At 43.3% G+C, this 14,307-nt stretch overlaps 1 protein-coding gene across 3 annotated transcripts in view; it reads right to left on the bottom strand.

Annotated features, from left to right (window-relative positions):
* rhpn1 (rhophilin, Rho GTPase binding protein 1) overlaps positions 1–13,380 on the bottom strand; it is a 124,917-nt gene extending 111,537 nt beyond the window's left edge. Inside the window, exon 1 of one of the 3 annotated variants that reach the window (XM_078540930.1) lies at positions 13,138–13,380. In XM_078540930.1, coding sequence (XP_078397056.1) covers positions 13,138–13,191 — 54 coding nt within the window. In that variant the 5' untranslated portion in view covers positions 13,192–13,380. The remainder of the gene's footprint in view (positions 1–13,137) is intronic. The other 2 variants (XM_078540929.1, XM_078540931.1) reach the window with 2 other exon arrangements.
* Between the last annotated feature and the right edge of the window lie 927 nt (positions 13,381–14,307).

The following is a 14,307-nucleotide window of genomic DNA, read 5'->3' as shown; positions in this document are numbered from 1 at the left end:
AGGGGGAGTGGGATACAGGATGAAAAAAAAAGTCTTGCTACAGTTGTGTGGAGCTTTGGGGAGATCACATCTGGAATGCTGTGTGCAATTTTGGTCTCTATATTTAAGGAAGAGTGTATCTGCATTGCGATGGTACAGTGAAGGTTCAGTAGATTGGTTTGGGGATAGGAGGGATGTCCTACAATTTTTTAAATTCGTTTATGGGATGTGAGCATCACTTGCTAGGCCAGCATTTGTTGCCCATCCCCAACTGCCCTTGAGGGTGGTGGTGAACTGCAGTCCATGTGGTGTAGGAACACCGAGAGTACTGTTAGGGAGGGAGTTCCAGGATTTTGAGCCAGTGACAGTGAAGAAACGGTGATATATTCCAAGTCAAGATGGTGTATGGTTTGGAGGGGAACTTGCAGGTGGTGATGTTCCCATGCTGTAGCCCTTATCCTTCTAGGTGGGAGGTCAGAGTTTTGGAAGGTGCTGTCGAAGAAGCCTTGTTGAGTTACTGCAGTCATCTTGTAAATGGTACACACTGCTGCCGCTGTGGATCAGTGGTGGAGGGAGTGACTGTTTAAAGGTGGTGGATGGGGTGCCAATCAAGCAGGCAGTTATGTCCTAAATGGTGTCAAGCTTCTCAAGTGTTGTTGGAGCTGTACTCATCCAGGCAAGTGGAGAGTATTCCATCACACTCCTGACTTGTGCCTTGTAGCTGGTGGACAAGCTTTGTGGAGTCAGGAGGTGAGTTACTCATTGCAGAATTCCTTACCTCTGACCTGTTCTTGTAGCCACAGTATGTATATGGTTGGTTCAGTTCAGTTTCTGGTCAATGGTAAATCGCAGGATGTTGACAGTGGGGGATTCAGTGATAGTAATGCCATTGAATGTCAAGGGGAGATGGTTGGATTATCTCTTGTTGGAAATGGTCATTGCCAGGTATTTCTGTGGCACAAATGTTACTTTCCACTTATCAGATCAATCCTGAATGTTGTCCAGGCCTTGCTGCATATGACTGCTTCAGTATCTGAGTCGTCACTGAATGGTGCTGAACATGTTCACCGATGATTGCACAATCCCCTTCTAACTTTATGTCGGAAGGAAGGTCATTGATGAAGCAGCTGAATAACCCTGAGGAACTCCTGCATCGATGGCCTGGGACTGAGATAATTGACCTCCAACGACCACAACCATCTTCCTTTGTGCTAGGTAAACTCCAACCAGTGGACAGTTTTTCCCCCCCTGTCTATTCCCATCGACTTCAGTTTTGCTTGGGCTCCTTAATGCCACACCTCAGTCAAATGCTACCTTGGTGTCAAGGTCAGTTCTTATGTCCATATTTGGACCAAGGCTGTAACCAGGTCAGGAGCTGAGTGGCCCTGGCAGAATCCAAACTGATCGACAGTGCGAAGTAAATTGGGCTTATATTCTTTGGAGTTTAGAAGAATGAGAGGTGATGTCGTTGAAACAAGCAAGATTCTGCTGGGGTTTGATAGGGAAAATATTGAGAAATTGTTTCCGCTTGTCAGGGAATCCAAAACAGAGGGGCACAGTCTCAGGATAAGGTTCTGATCAATAAGGGCTGAAATGAGGAGAAATTACTTCACTGAAAGGGTGTCTTGGGAATTCTCTACCCAAGAGGATTGTGGATGCTCCATCATTGAATACTTTCAAAGCAGCATCTCAGTCCCAGAACATTGATGCAGGAATTCCTTGAGGCAGTGTCCTAGAACCAGCCATCTTCAGCTTCCATTTAAGTACTATGGAAACAATTCAATTGAATTCATTAACTGAACACAAAATCCACAGCTTCGATGATAGGAACTGAACCCATGTCTCCAGAGCAGTAACCATTGGATTATTTCTCCTTGGGCAGTTCCTTGGGATTGAGGGTGATTTGCATCCACTCCATTTCAATGAGATCTGAGATGGCTGATAAGTCCAATGCGTGATTTTCAGACTCTGCCACATGCAGGCAGGTGGTGCTTAAAGGGTTACATAGATGGGTTGTTTGGAGGCTTGTGTGCTCCCTCCGATGCTTCAACTTCACCTCTGCATGTTCCCAAAATCTCTTGACATATTCGGTGCCTTCTGAAATGAATCTTCTCCACTTTGGTCAGTCACAAGCCAAGGACTCCAATGAGTCAGTTGGGGATGTTTGGCCCCCTAAGGGGCGCTTTGAGGAAATTCATAATGCATTTCCACTGACCTCCTGGGAGTCTCCTATCATGACTGAGTTCAACGTACTATTCAACTATTGTTGCTTCGGGAGTCTGGTGTCAGGCAAATGAACAACATGCCCTGCCCAGCGGAGCTCGTTGAGTGATTAGCGCTTCGATACTGGGCAATTTGGCTTGGGAGAGGACACTGCTGTTGGGGCCTTCTCTCGATGAATGCAGATGTAGGTTATTCCAGCAAAATCAGCTCTGCACTCTCTCCACGGACTTGATGTTAGCATATGTTCAATCGACACATCCTTTAAAAAGTACCTGGATGAGCATTTGGCACATCATAACATTCAAGGCTATGGGCCAAGTGCTGGTAAATGGGATTAGGTAGGTAGGTCAGGTGCGTCTCACGTGTCGGTGCAGACTCGAAGGGCCGAAAGGCCTCTTCTGCACTGTGAGATTCTGTGATTCTGTCACAACACTTTCAAACAGACTTATGCTAAAAGGTATCAATTCCAAGGTTACTGCGCCTTTAAAAAACGATTCACATTACATAATCAAATATGCTGTTACTGTTAACAAGTACAGATAAAAATATTTTTCAATAGCCTATGATCCTAGCAGCTGTTATTCTAAGATAAAAGCAAAACACTGCGGATGCTGGAAATCTGAAACAAAAACAAAAGTTGCTGGAAAAACTCAGCAGATCTGACAGGAGAGGAAGACAGAGTTAACGTCGAGTCCGGATGACTCTTCTTCAGAACTAAAAAGAAGTAGAAATGTGGTGAAATATATACTGTTTAAGGGAGGGGTGGGACAGATGAAGCTGGATAGAAGGCCAGTGAGAGGTGGAGGCAAAGGAGAGCTTGCAAAAGAGGTCATAAACAAAAGGTCGAAGGGGTGTTGATGGTGGTGATACTGGCTAAAGTAGGTGCTGATGGTGTCATTAAGAGTAGAAAGCAGGATGAGCAAGTGACAGATGGTCCTACTGGGGGTGGGGTTGGGGGAGGGGATGGTGTGGGAGAAAAGATCAAAACAGGCTAAAAAGAGGGGGATAAAACAATGAATGGAAATAAATTTTAAAAAAATAGAAATAGGTGGGGAAAAAAATGTAAATAAAATTTTTTAAAAAAATTTTGAAAAAAGGGGGTGAGGATAGAGGAGAGAGTTCATGATCTGAAGTTGGTGAACTCAATGTTAAGTCCAGAAGGCTGTAAAGTGCCTAATCAGAAGATGAGGTGCTGTTCCTCCAGTTTGCATTGAGCTTCACTGGAACTTTGCAGCAGGCCAAGGACGGGCATGAGAGCAGTGTGTTATGTTGAAATGGCAAGCGACAGGAAGGTCTGGGTCATGCTTGCAGACAGACCGAAGGTGTTCCGCAAAGCAGTCACCCAGTCTGCGTTTGTTCTCTCCAATGTAGAGGAGACCGCATTGGGCGCAGCGAATGCAGACGACCAAATTGAGGGAAGTGCACGTGAAGCGCTGCTTCATTTGAGGAGGGGGGGCAGTGGAGTAAAGGGGCAGGTGTTGCACCTTCAGCAATTGCATGGAAAAGGTGCCGTGGGAGGGGGTTGAGATGTAGGGGGTGATGGAGGAATGGACCAGGGTGTCCCGGAGGGAACGGTCCCTACAGAATGCCGACGGGGTGGGGGTGAAGGGAAGATGTGTTTGGTGGTGGAAATGGCAGAGGATGATCCTTTGAATGTGGAGGCTGGTGGGGTGAAAAGTGAGGACAAGGGGGACCCTATCATGGTTCTGGGAGGGAGAGGAAGATGTGAGGGCAGAGGTGCGGGAGATGGGTCAGACACAGTTGAGGGCCCTGTCAACCACCGTGGGTGGTTAATAAAGAAGGAAGACATGTCAGAAGCCCTGTTTTGGAAAGGGGCATCATCGGAACAGATGCAACAGAGGCGAAGGAACTGACAGAATGGGATGGAGTCCTTACAGGAAGCAGGGTGTGAGGAGTTGTAGTCGAGGTAGCTGTGGGAGTCAGTGGGTTTGTAATGAATATTGTGGACAGTCTATCACCAGAAATTGAGACAGAGAGGTCAAGGAAGGGAAGGGAAGTGTCAGTGACGGACCATGTGAAAGTGATGGAGGGGTGGAAATTGAAAGCAAAATTAATACATTTTTCCAGGTCCAAACGAGAGCATGAAGTGGCATCAAAACAGTCATCGATGTACCGGAGAAAGAGTTATGGGAGGGTGCCGAGTAGGACTGGAACAAGGAATGTTCCACATACCCTTACACATAGCTGTTATTTTAACCTTATTAAAACTTTAATCAAAAACCAACCTGCCTCCAATGTGCCAGCTCAGCCACTGGCCAACTGAGGAAACGAGTATTTGAGGACCAGAATCTCAAACCCAAGACTAAGGTCATGGTTTACCATACAGTAATGATCCCTGCGCTCCTTTATGCTTTGGAAACTTGGATAACCTATAGCAGGCACCTCAAAGAACTGGAGAAGTACCACCAGCAGTGCCTTTGCAAGATCCTCCAAATCCGGTGGCTAGAAAGGCAGCCATATAAATACTGTGGCTACAAGAGCAGGTTAGAGACTGGAAATTCTGAGGGAAGTAATGCATCTGCTGACTCTCCAAACCCTGTCCACCATCGACAAGGCACAAGTCAGAAGTATGATGGAATCCTCTCCACTTGCCCAGATGAGTGCAGCTCAAACTACACAAGATCACAGTTACAGTATTAAGTTTCATACTATAGTAGGATGTTGAGGTATTAGCGAGAATTGGTTCACAAGGATGTTGCCTGGTATGACGCTATCCAGGACAAAGCAGCCTGCTTGACTGGCACCCCATCCACCACCTTACAAACATACGAGCAAGGAGCAGGAGTAGGCCGTTCAGCCCATTGAGCCTGCTCTGCCATTTAAGATCATGGCTGACCTGAAATCTGCATTCCACCTACCCCCGATAACCTAGCATCCCCTTGCTTACCAAGAGTCCATTCACCTCTGCCTTAAAAATATTCAAAGATTCTGCTTCCACCACCTTTCCAGGAAGAGAGAATTCCAAAGGCACACGGTCCTCTGAGTGAAAAAATTTCGCCTCATCTCTATTTTAAATGGATGACCCCTTATTTTTAAACAGTGAACCTTAGTTCTAGATTCATCCACAAGAGGAAACATCCTCTCCACACCCACCCTGTCAAGACCCCTCAGGATCTTATACATTTCAATCAAGTCACCTCTTACTCTTCTCAACTCCAGCGGATACAATCCTAGTCTGTCCAACTTTTCCTCATAAAACAATCCACCCATTCCCGGTATTGGTCTGTAAACCTTCTCTGGACCGCTTCCAACACATTTACATCCTTAAACATTCACTTCCTCCCACTGCTGACACCCTGTGGCAGCAGTCTGTACCATCTACAAGATGCACTGCATCAATTCACCAATATTCCTTCAAAAGCACCTTCCAAACCTGTGACCTCTACCACCAAAAAGGGCAGCAGGCACGTGGAAACACCGCCACCTGCTAATTCCCCTCCAAGCCACAAATCTTTCCGACTTGGAACTATAATCGCAGTTCCTCACACTTGCTGGGTCAATACTCTTCCTAATAGCACTTTGGATGTAGTTACATCATATGGAGAGCAGTAGTTCAAGACAGTGGCTCACCACCACCTTCTCAAGGGCAATTAGGGGTGGGCAACAAATGCTGGCCTCACCAGTGATGTCCAAATCCCACGAAAGAATAAAAAGATTAAATCTCCCTTTATCCTTCCCTGCTCTAAGGAGGACAATGCCAGCTTATCTACATAACTGAAATACCTCATTGCTGCCACCATTCTTGTAAAATCATCTCTGCACCCTCTCCAAGGATTTGATACTAGCACATGATCAATCTTAATTCTGTTACAACACCTTCAGAGGCTTATGCTAAAGGTATCAATTTCATGGATACTGCACCTTAAAAAAAACAGATGCACATAATCAGGTAAACAAGCAAGGTTGAAAAATATTTTTCAATAGCCTCTCCCCCTGGTAGCTGTTATTCCAAACTTATTCTAATTTTAGATAAAAACAGAAACTGCATGTCCCATAGGATACAGGAGCTCAATTTCAGCATTAACATCAGGATTAAGTGAAATGCAGGTATATATCTTATCCACAGGATGATTTAGAGATAGGAATGGAAATCCTACGGAAATCAGTAAAGCACTATCAACAGTTTCTCAGTGTAAGTGACTCTAGCAGAAATCTCCAAGGAGATAACCTCACGCTCGACAAATGAAGTAATAGCTGATAATCTCGAGAGACTCTTCAAGGCGGTGTTGGGCAGGGGAATGCAAGGCATTACATGTAGAATGTATCTTTAATTCCCTAATCCACCATTTGCTTTTCAGCTGAGCTGCACAGGGAGGTTGAAGAAAGGTGTCTACAGTGAGACCAGTTAATTTTTGTAACAAGGCTGGCCAGACTGTAAAGTCTCTGAACTTTTCATTCACCCCTACTAAATATCTCATTATTCTTCCACTCAGGTCTCTTTAAATAACTACACTTTATCTGACACTTTCTTCCTTAACCAAGGTTTCCCACTCACTGTGGTTGGCAGGGCCCTCAACCATGTCCAACCCATCTCCCGCGCCTCTTCCCTCACGCCTTCCTCTCCCTCCCAGAACCATATTGGGGTCCCCCTTGTCCTCACTTTTCACCCCACCAACCTCCACATTCAAAGGGACATCCTGCACCTCCCTCAGTTTGGTCTACTGCATTCACTGCTCCCAGTGCTGTCTCCTCTACATTGGAGAGAAACGCAGACTGAGTGACTGCTTTGCAGAACACCTTCGGTCTGTCCGCAAGCATGACCCAGACTTTCCCATCACTTGCCATTTCTACACACCATCCTGCTCTCATGCCCACATATCCGTCCTTGGCCTGCTGCAATGTTCCAATGAAGCCCAACACAAACTGGAGGAATAGCACCTCATCTTCTGATTAGACACTTTACAGCCTTCCAGACTTAACACTGAGTTCAACAACTTCAGACCGTGAACTCTCTCCTCCATTCTCACCCCTTTTCTTAATATTCATTTTAATTTTTATTTTTTATTTCCTTATTTTTATTCATTGTTTTACCCCCAACTTTTATCCTATTTTCAATCTTTTTTCCCCATCACTGCCTCCTCCCCCCACCAGGCCATCTGTCACTTGTTCATGTTGTTCTTTCCAGGGTGCTTACTCTTGTCCTGCTATTATTACATTCTGCTTTCTGACCTTAATGCCACCATCAGCACCTCCTTTAGCCAGCACCACTACCATTAACACCCTTTTGTCCTTTTGTTCATGACATCTTTGGCAATTTCTCCTTTGCCCCCAACTATCGCTGGCCTTCTATCCAGCTTCACCTGCTCCACCCCCCTTACACAGTATAAATTTTATCACCTTTTTACTTCTCTTTAGCTCTGAAGAGTCATACAGACTCGAAACTTTAACTCTGTCTTTCTTTCCACAGATGCTGTAAGGTCTGCTGAGTTTTTCCAGCATTTTCTGTTTTTGTTTCAGATTTCCAGCATCTGCAGTATTTTGCTTTTACACTTTATCTTACTTTGTTTGACATTTGGCTTTCTAAATGTTGGTTGTATAACAGCCCTCAACCACATCTGTAATATAGGTCACCATAATTTCATGAAGGTGCTCCCATTATACTATTTGATATAATGGAATTGCTTGTTAGACCATTCAGAGGAAAGTTAAAGATTAAGGAACTGCAACTCAACAGAGGCCAACAATACTCTGTTTAAGAACACAGTCAAATATTGGTTGTCTACAATGTAACTTTAACTGACAATTTATCACCAAAGGCTCAGCTGATGCAACTAGGTATTACCTCATGGGTACTCAGAGGCTAAGTAACCTGCTTTTAAACAGCCTAAAATTATGTCTCAGAACCGTTTAGATTTGTTTTTGCACAGTATTTTAAATTACCTACTAACAACAGAGGTTTATAGAATAGAAGGAGCCCATTTGGCCCATTGGGTCTGCGCTGCCTTTTTTTGCTGAAGCAATCCAATCTTAACTCCATGTGCTCTCTCCATAGCTATGACTCTCTAGTTGCTTCAAATACTGAACCATTTTTCACATAAGAGATACAATGGTTTCTGTTTCAACAACCGCATGCCAAAACTTCAACAGCACCTTCCAAACCTGCGGCCACTACCATTTAGAAGGACAAGGGCAGCAGACAGATGGGAACACCACCACCTGCAAGTTCCCCGCCAAGCCACTCACCATCCTGACTTGGAAATATATTGCTGTTCCTTCACTGTCACTGGGTCAATATCCTGGAACTCCCTCCCTAACAACACTGTGGGTGTATCTACCCCATATGGACTGCAGCAGTTCAAGAAGGTAGCTCACCACCACCTTCTCAAGGGCAACTTGGAATGGGCAATAAATGCTGGCCCAGCCAGCAAAGCCCACATCCTGTAAAATGAATAATAAAAAAAAAAACATTCAGTGCACCAACAAGTCTTTGCAAATCATATAAAAGTTGAATTTTTGAGCCAAATTTTTAAGGCAATAAGTCAGGCCAACTTTTACAGGGGTAATGCTTTTGAGGGGTTAATGTGATCGTTTGATTTGGGCCCAACAGAAATGCAAAAAAAGACTGGTGCAATGGAATAAAGCCAACAACACTTAAGAATTCATATTAATTAGCACTTTTAAAAAATATTATAAACTATGCACACTTCATCCAATGCAATATAAACATATAGAATTAACTACAACATTTCACATTGAAATCCAACGAAATTACTCTGATCACCGTCTGAATCACTGAACAATCACCCCAATCGCCTGCTTGTAAAACATCATTGCATGGATCTTCCTCAGTTTTATCACCGGTAATAACTTCGGCATCATCATTCCACATGTAATCATACTTGGCATCCTCACGCACATCTGATATTCCATATTTTAGAAATGATTTATAACAATATTGGGATCAAGTTCATTCCATGCATCTACCACCCATTGATTGACACAACTTTGCTAGTGAGGGTGCTTGCATATTTCTACCCTTAGTGAATGTTTTTTCACCTTCCAAATTCCAAGCCTTTTACATCTTTCAGAAACTGTCCTTAAGAGGATTATTTACAACACATCGAAGGGCTGAACTACACTCAAAAGATCACTGGGAATAGCTGCCACGTCACTGACTACATTTTCAACGAGCTGGGATTTGAACAAGTCCCAGATGAACAAACATTTTTCCTTCCTTAGCTCTCCTAGTCTTAAATTCCACACTTCTTTGATCTACTTCTTGTGATCGCCTTCGTCCATCTAGCCTTTCTCATGAACATGGATGAAAACGTCACCAATCAATTTTGTGCCATCCGCTGTACATGATGGAAATACTGTTAACCACACCTTCTTGTCATCTTTACAAGGATGAGTTTTTCAACAATCTTGGTAATGGTTCTGTTTGTTGGCGTGTTGAAATTCATCCATGCTCCATGCATATTTCCAATATAGGACTTCTCAATATCAGATGACAAAACAGTGGAATCTGATGATTTTACCATTGAGTTCAGGTGGTAGATGCTGTGCAATTTGTTTCCTGATGGAGGAAATCATGCCTTTTCATGAATCTTGTGCACCCCCTGGCACTGATAGTGAACTTTGGAATACCATCTTTCTTCAATTCTCTGTGGACGTTGGGTGGTGCAGCTCTACAGGTGAGCACATGAACATTTTGCCAACGCTTCTTAAACCATTCTGCCACTTTTTTCTCCAGTTTAAATTAAGCAGTGCACTTGTTAATCCTTCAAAAAGACATTGTGATAGATCATGTGTTTTGTCGAACGGTTGGGAGATTGCCGATAGAATTGGTGGAGAGAAAATCTAAAGGTTCCCGTGCATGCCTTCAAATTAATGAATCGTAATAATTATCAGCAAGTAATTAATAATCACAGCATGGTAAGATCACTGAAAAAACTAGGGTCAACTTTTATACAAGGTATGTGAAAAACGTTTAGGCTAAAAGTCACTTTCACATGAGATCGACATTTACACGAGTATATACAGTAGCAAATGTTTTCCTAACCTCAAACCCTTCTTAGTTTTAAAAAAAAAATTCTTCATTCTTTCATGTTGTCCATCCTTAATTGTCCTTGAACTGAGTGGTTTGCTAGACCATTTCAGAGGGCAGTTAAGAGTCAACCACATTGCAGTGGGTCTGGAGTTACATGTAGGCCAGACCAGGTAAGGATGGCAGATTTCCTTCCCTAAACGACATCAGTGAACCAGATGGGTTTTTATGACAATCGACAATGGCATCTTGTTCGTTTTTTATTGAGTTTAAATTCCACCAACTGCCACCAGCATTGGGATTTAAACCCATGTCCTTAAGTATGAGTCTCAGCCTCTGGGTTACTAGCCCACTGATATAACCACTACGCTACCATCTGCCCTATTTACTGAGAGAGCTAATATGTTTTTTTAAAAAAACCCAAGGATAAATCATGCAGACCCTCAAAAATAACATATTCAATAGACAATCTCAGAATAAGTGGTAGGCCATTTAAGGCTGAGATGAGGAGGAATTTATTCACTCAGAGGGTGGTGAATCTTTGGAATTCTCTACCCTAGAGGGCTGTGGAAGCTCAATCATTGAGTATGTTCAAGGTAGCAATTGATAGATTTCTGCAGAGCAATGACATCATCCATATTGGAGATAGTGCAGGAAAATGGCATTGAGGTAGATGATCAGCCATGATCAAGTTGAATGGCAGAATAGGCTTGATGGGCCGAATAGCTTACTCCTGTTCCTATATTTCTATGTGCCTAGACAAAGAGAACCTGCAGATCTATAATAATCAGTGAAACTTTACAATATGTAATTATGCTGCTAAGTAGGCAGCCTGGAATTGCTCTATGCTGGTACCAGTTCTCATCAGTAGAAGTGTGCAACTATGCACTGAGGCTCAACATTGCCTACACTAACTTATTCTTTCTTCAATTCTCAAAATTGTATAACACCTCATTCTCACTTCTCCCTACCATCTGCAGGCTTTTTAAAATCAAGCCATTTCTGCATTGTGATTATATCTTATCTTGGAAAATTGAGGTGTCAATATTATGAGCATGTTCCTGATGAATAATTTCCACAGACCCAACACATTTCTATTCATATGTATTTTCCTTTGGAACTTTGTTCAGAATTGAGTGGCACATAGTCACTGGAATGGATTTGGTTGATTGGAATTTACTCTTCCTGTCCTATAGTCAGTGACAAAATAAAGTGCCTTCAGCATATCACTGTAGCACCGATAATGCTTTTTGGGTAGCTGTGATGCAAGCTAGGCTTGGGATCTACATGGATTAAACTTTTCCTGTACACATTGCACAATTTCTCCTGTATTTCTATCTGTAACTCTTTACCCATTTATCTGTAGTTTCTTCTATATGCAGCCATTAAAAAAAAATAGACAGTATATTATGCAAGCCTGCCCCGTACCATAATGGCCAGAACATCATGACTTAACATTACCTCATTCCCTTACTACCTCTCCCACCAAAACAGGTAACCTCTGTGAAGAGCCAAAAAGAGCAAAAACTCTAAGTTTATTATTATGTTACACATATGGGGAGGCAGTTAGTTCAGTTGACTAAGAGTGTGGTGTAGAATAATGCCAACAGTACAGATTCAATTCCCATACTGGCTGAGGTAGTTCTTGGGGCCTATCTCCTTACCTTGCTCCACAAGCTTTGATTGGCAGCCCTTCAGGACTGCAGCAATGAGCAAAAGAAGTGAAACAACCTGTATCGGGCATCCACTGCAGCTGCCAAGCTACCCAAATGTCTTGGATCCTTCTTATCTCTGGGGTCATATAAAAGCAACTGACAGTGTGCATGCAGCAGTGCACACCCTTCCTCCACTATAATCAGATTCCTTCGCACAGGTTTAGTTGTAAAAAGTGAGAGCTTTGAAATCACCTACAACTTGGATATACTCAAACAACAAGGAGTCTACTACTACAACTACTATACACATGCTTCTGTAATAAATATAGGACAAGTGTAACATACAGAATTGATGCTATAATTTTTTTAAATATATTCTTTCATGGGGTGTAGGCATTGCTGGCAAGGCCAGCATTTGTTGTCCATCCTGAATTGCCCTTGAACTGAGTGGTTTGTTAGACCATTTCAGAGGACAGCTAAGAGCCAACCACATCGCTGTGCATCTGGAGTCAGATGTAGGCCTGACCTGGTAAGATGACAGATTTCCTTCCCTAAAGGGCAGTAGTAAACCCGATGGGTTTGTACAATAATCAATGATTGTTGTCATGGCCATGATTACATTCCAGATTTATTAATTGGATTTAAATTCCACCAGTTGCCATGGTGGGATTTGAATCTCTGGAATACTAGTCCAGTGTTATTACCACTACGTTACCGCCTTCCCCAAAATGCAATAAACAATACTGGTAATGTATTATTATAGATATTGCAGATGCCAAATTCCCTGGATGTGTTACACTATTATAATATGCATTGTGTTCTATTCTCCCTGTACTAGTTATGATTATAGTACATATTCTGTATATTACACTCTGCATTGTTAATGATTACATTATAAATCCTGTATGTTACTCTCTGCATTACAGCACATAGTATAGTCTATGTTACGCGCCCTGCATTTTCAATGGTTCTGGTATAGCACACAATGCGTTCCACTCTCCCTGTATTTTAATAGTAACAGCATATATTGTGCTGCACTCTCTCTCTGCATTAATTGCAGTATACATTCGATGTGTTGCACTCTCCCTGCACTGTTAGTGATAACAATATATATTCGGCATGTGCCATTCTGCCTGCATTTTCAATCATTACAGTATATACTGTGTCCTACACTCTGCCTGTCTTTAAATCCCACACGCACTGGCCCGCTGACAGGTGTCTGTCTCCATGGAAACGCGGCCCGCCGCCCTGTCCCCCAGCACTCAGCCTCACCTTGCGAACACTGCCATTCCCTCGCAGCTCGCTCTCCGCTCCGCTCTCCGTCATACCACTCCAGCCTGCCCGCAATGAAATTAAAAACCCAACCAAATCGGTCCGGCGGGAACATAAACCTCCGAACCCTGTGAAGCCTGCACCCTCCCTTCCTTCCTTCCCCCCCCCCGGCGGTAATGGTGATTCTCACTCACTCTCCCCAACCCTAAACCCTGCATACAGCAGCCACCTCTCTCCGAACTCGGCTCGAGACCCGCCACCCGATCTCCCGGATGTCTCTCAACCCCTCCCCCTTGGCGAAATCGTATTGACAGACAGCTTCCAGAGCCAATACCACTCTCCGTTACCCTTAGCAACGCGACAAATAGGAAGTTAGCAACCAGTCGGAACGAAGGATGGGCGGGACGTGAAGCGCACACAGGCTATCGTGCGGATTGGCGGAGCTTCACAGTGAGACTCCGCCCTCTAACCCAGGGAGTGACATCATTGAGTTAGAGAATGAAAGGCGATTTGTCGCCTGAGGAGTTTATGGGTATTTGTTATTAGAACTAATCATTGTAAATATATGTTATATAGGTAGGAAAGCAAGTTGTGAGGAGGATGCAAAGAGTCTACAAAGGGACATAGATTGGGCAAAATATTTGGTAGATGAAGCATAGTGTGGGAAAATATGAAATTGTCCACTTTGGCAGGAAGAATGGAAAAGAAAAGTATTAATTAAATAGAGATAGACTGCAGAATGCTGTGCTACAGAGGGATCTGAGTGTCCTCGTACATGAAACTCTGAAAGCTAGCGTGCAGATACGACAAGCAATTAGGAAGGTAAATGGAATACAAACAGAAAATGCTAGAAATACTCAGGTCAGGCAGAATCTGTGGAGAGAGAAACAAAGTTAACATTTCAGGTGGATCACATTTCATCAGAACTGGGAAAAGTTAGAGATGTAATAGGTTTGAGCAAAGGGTGTTATAGGGCAAGGGCAAATGAAGGTCTGTAATAGAGTGGAAGATAGGAGGGATTGAGTGACAGAAGAGTTAGTCTTACAGGATCAAAAAAATAATTGATCTGAAACGATAGAATAAAAGGGTTGTTTTATGAGGAAAGGTTGAGCAAGTTGGGCCTATATTCATTGGAGTTTAGATAAATGAAACATAAGATTCTGAGGGGGC

Source organism: Cetorhinus maximus, chromosome 4 (assembly GCF_964194155.1).
Source record: "Cetorhinus maximus chromosome 4, sCetMax3.hap1.1, whole genome shotgun sequence".
In the NCBI taxonomy this organism is placed as follows: Eukaryota; Metazoa; Chordata; class Chondrichthyes; order Lamniformes; family Cetorhinidae; genus Cetorhinus; species Cetorhinus maximus.
Note: the sequence above shows the minus strand (reverse complement) of the source record. Positions and strands in the feature narration are given on the sequence as shown.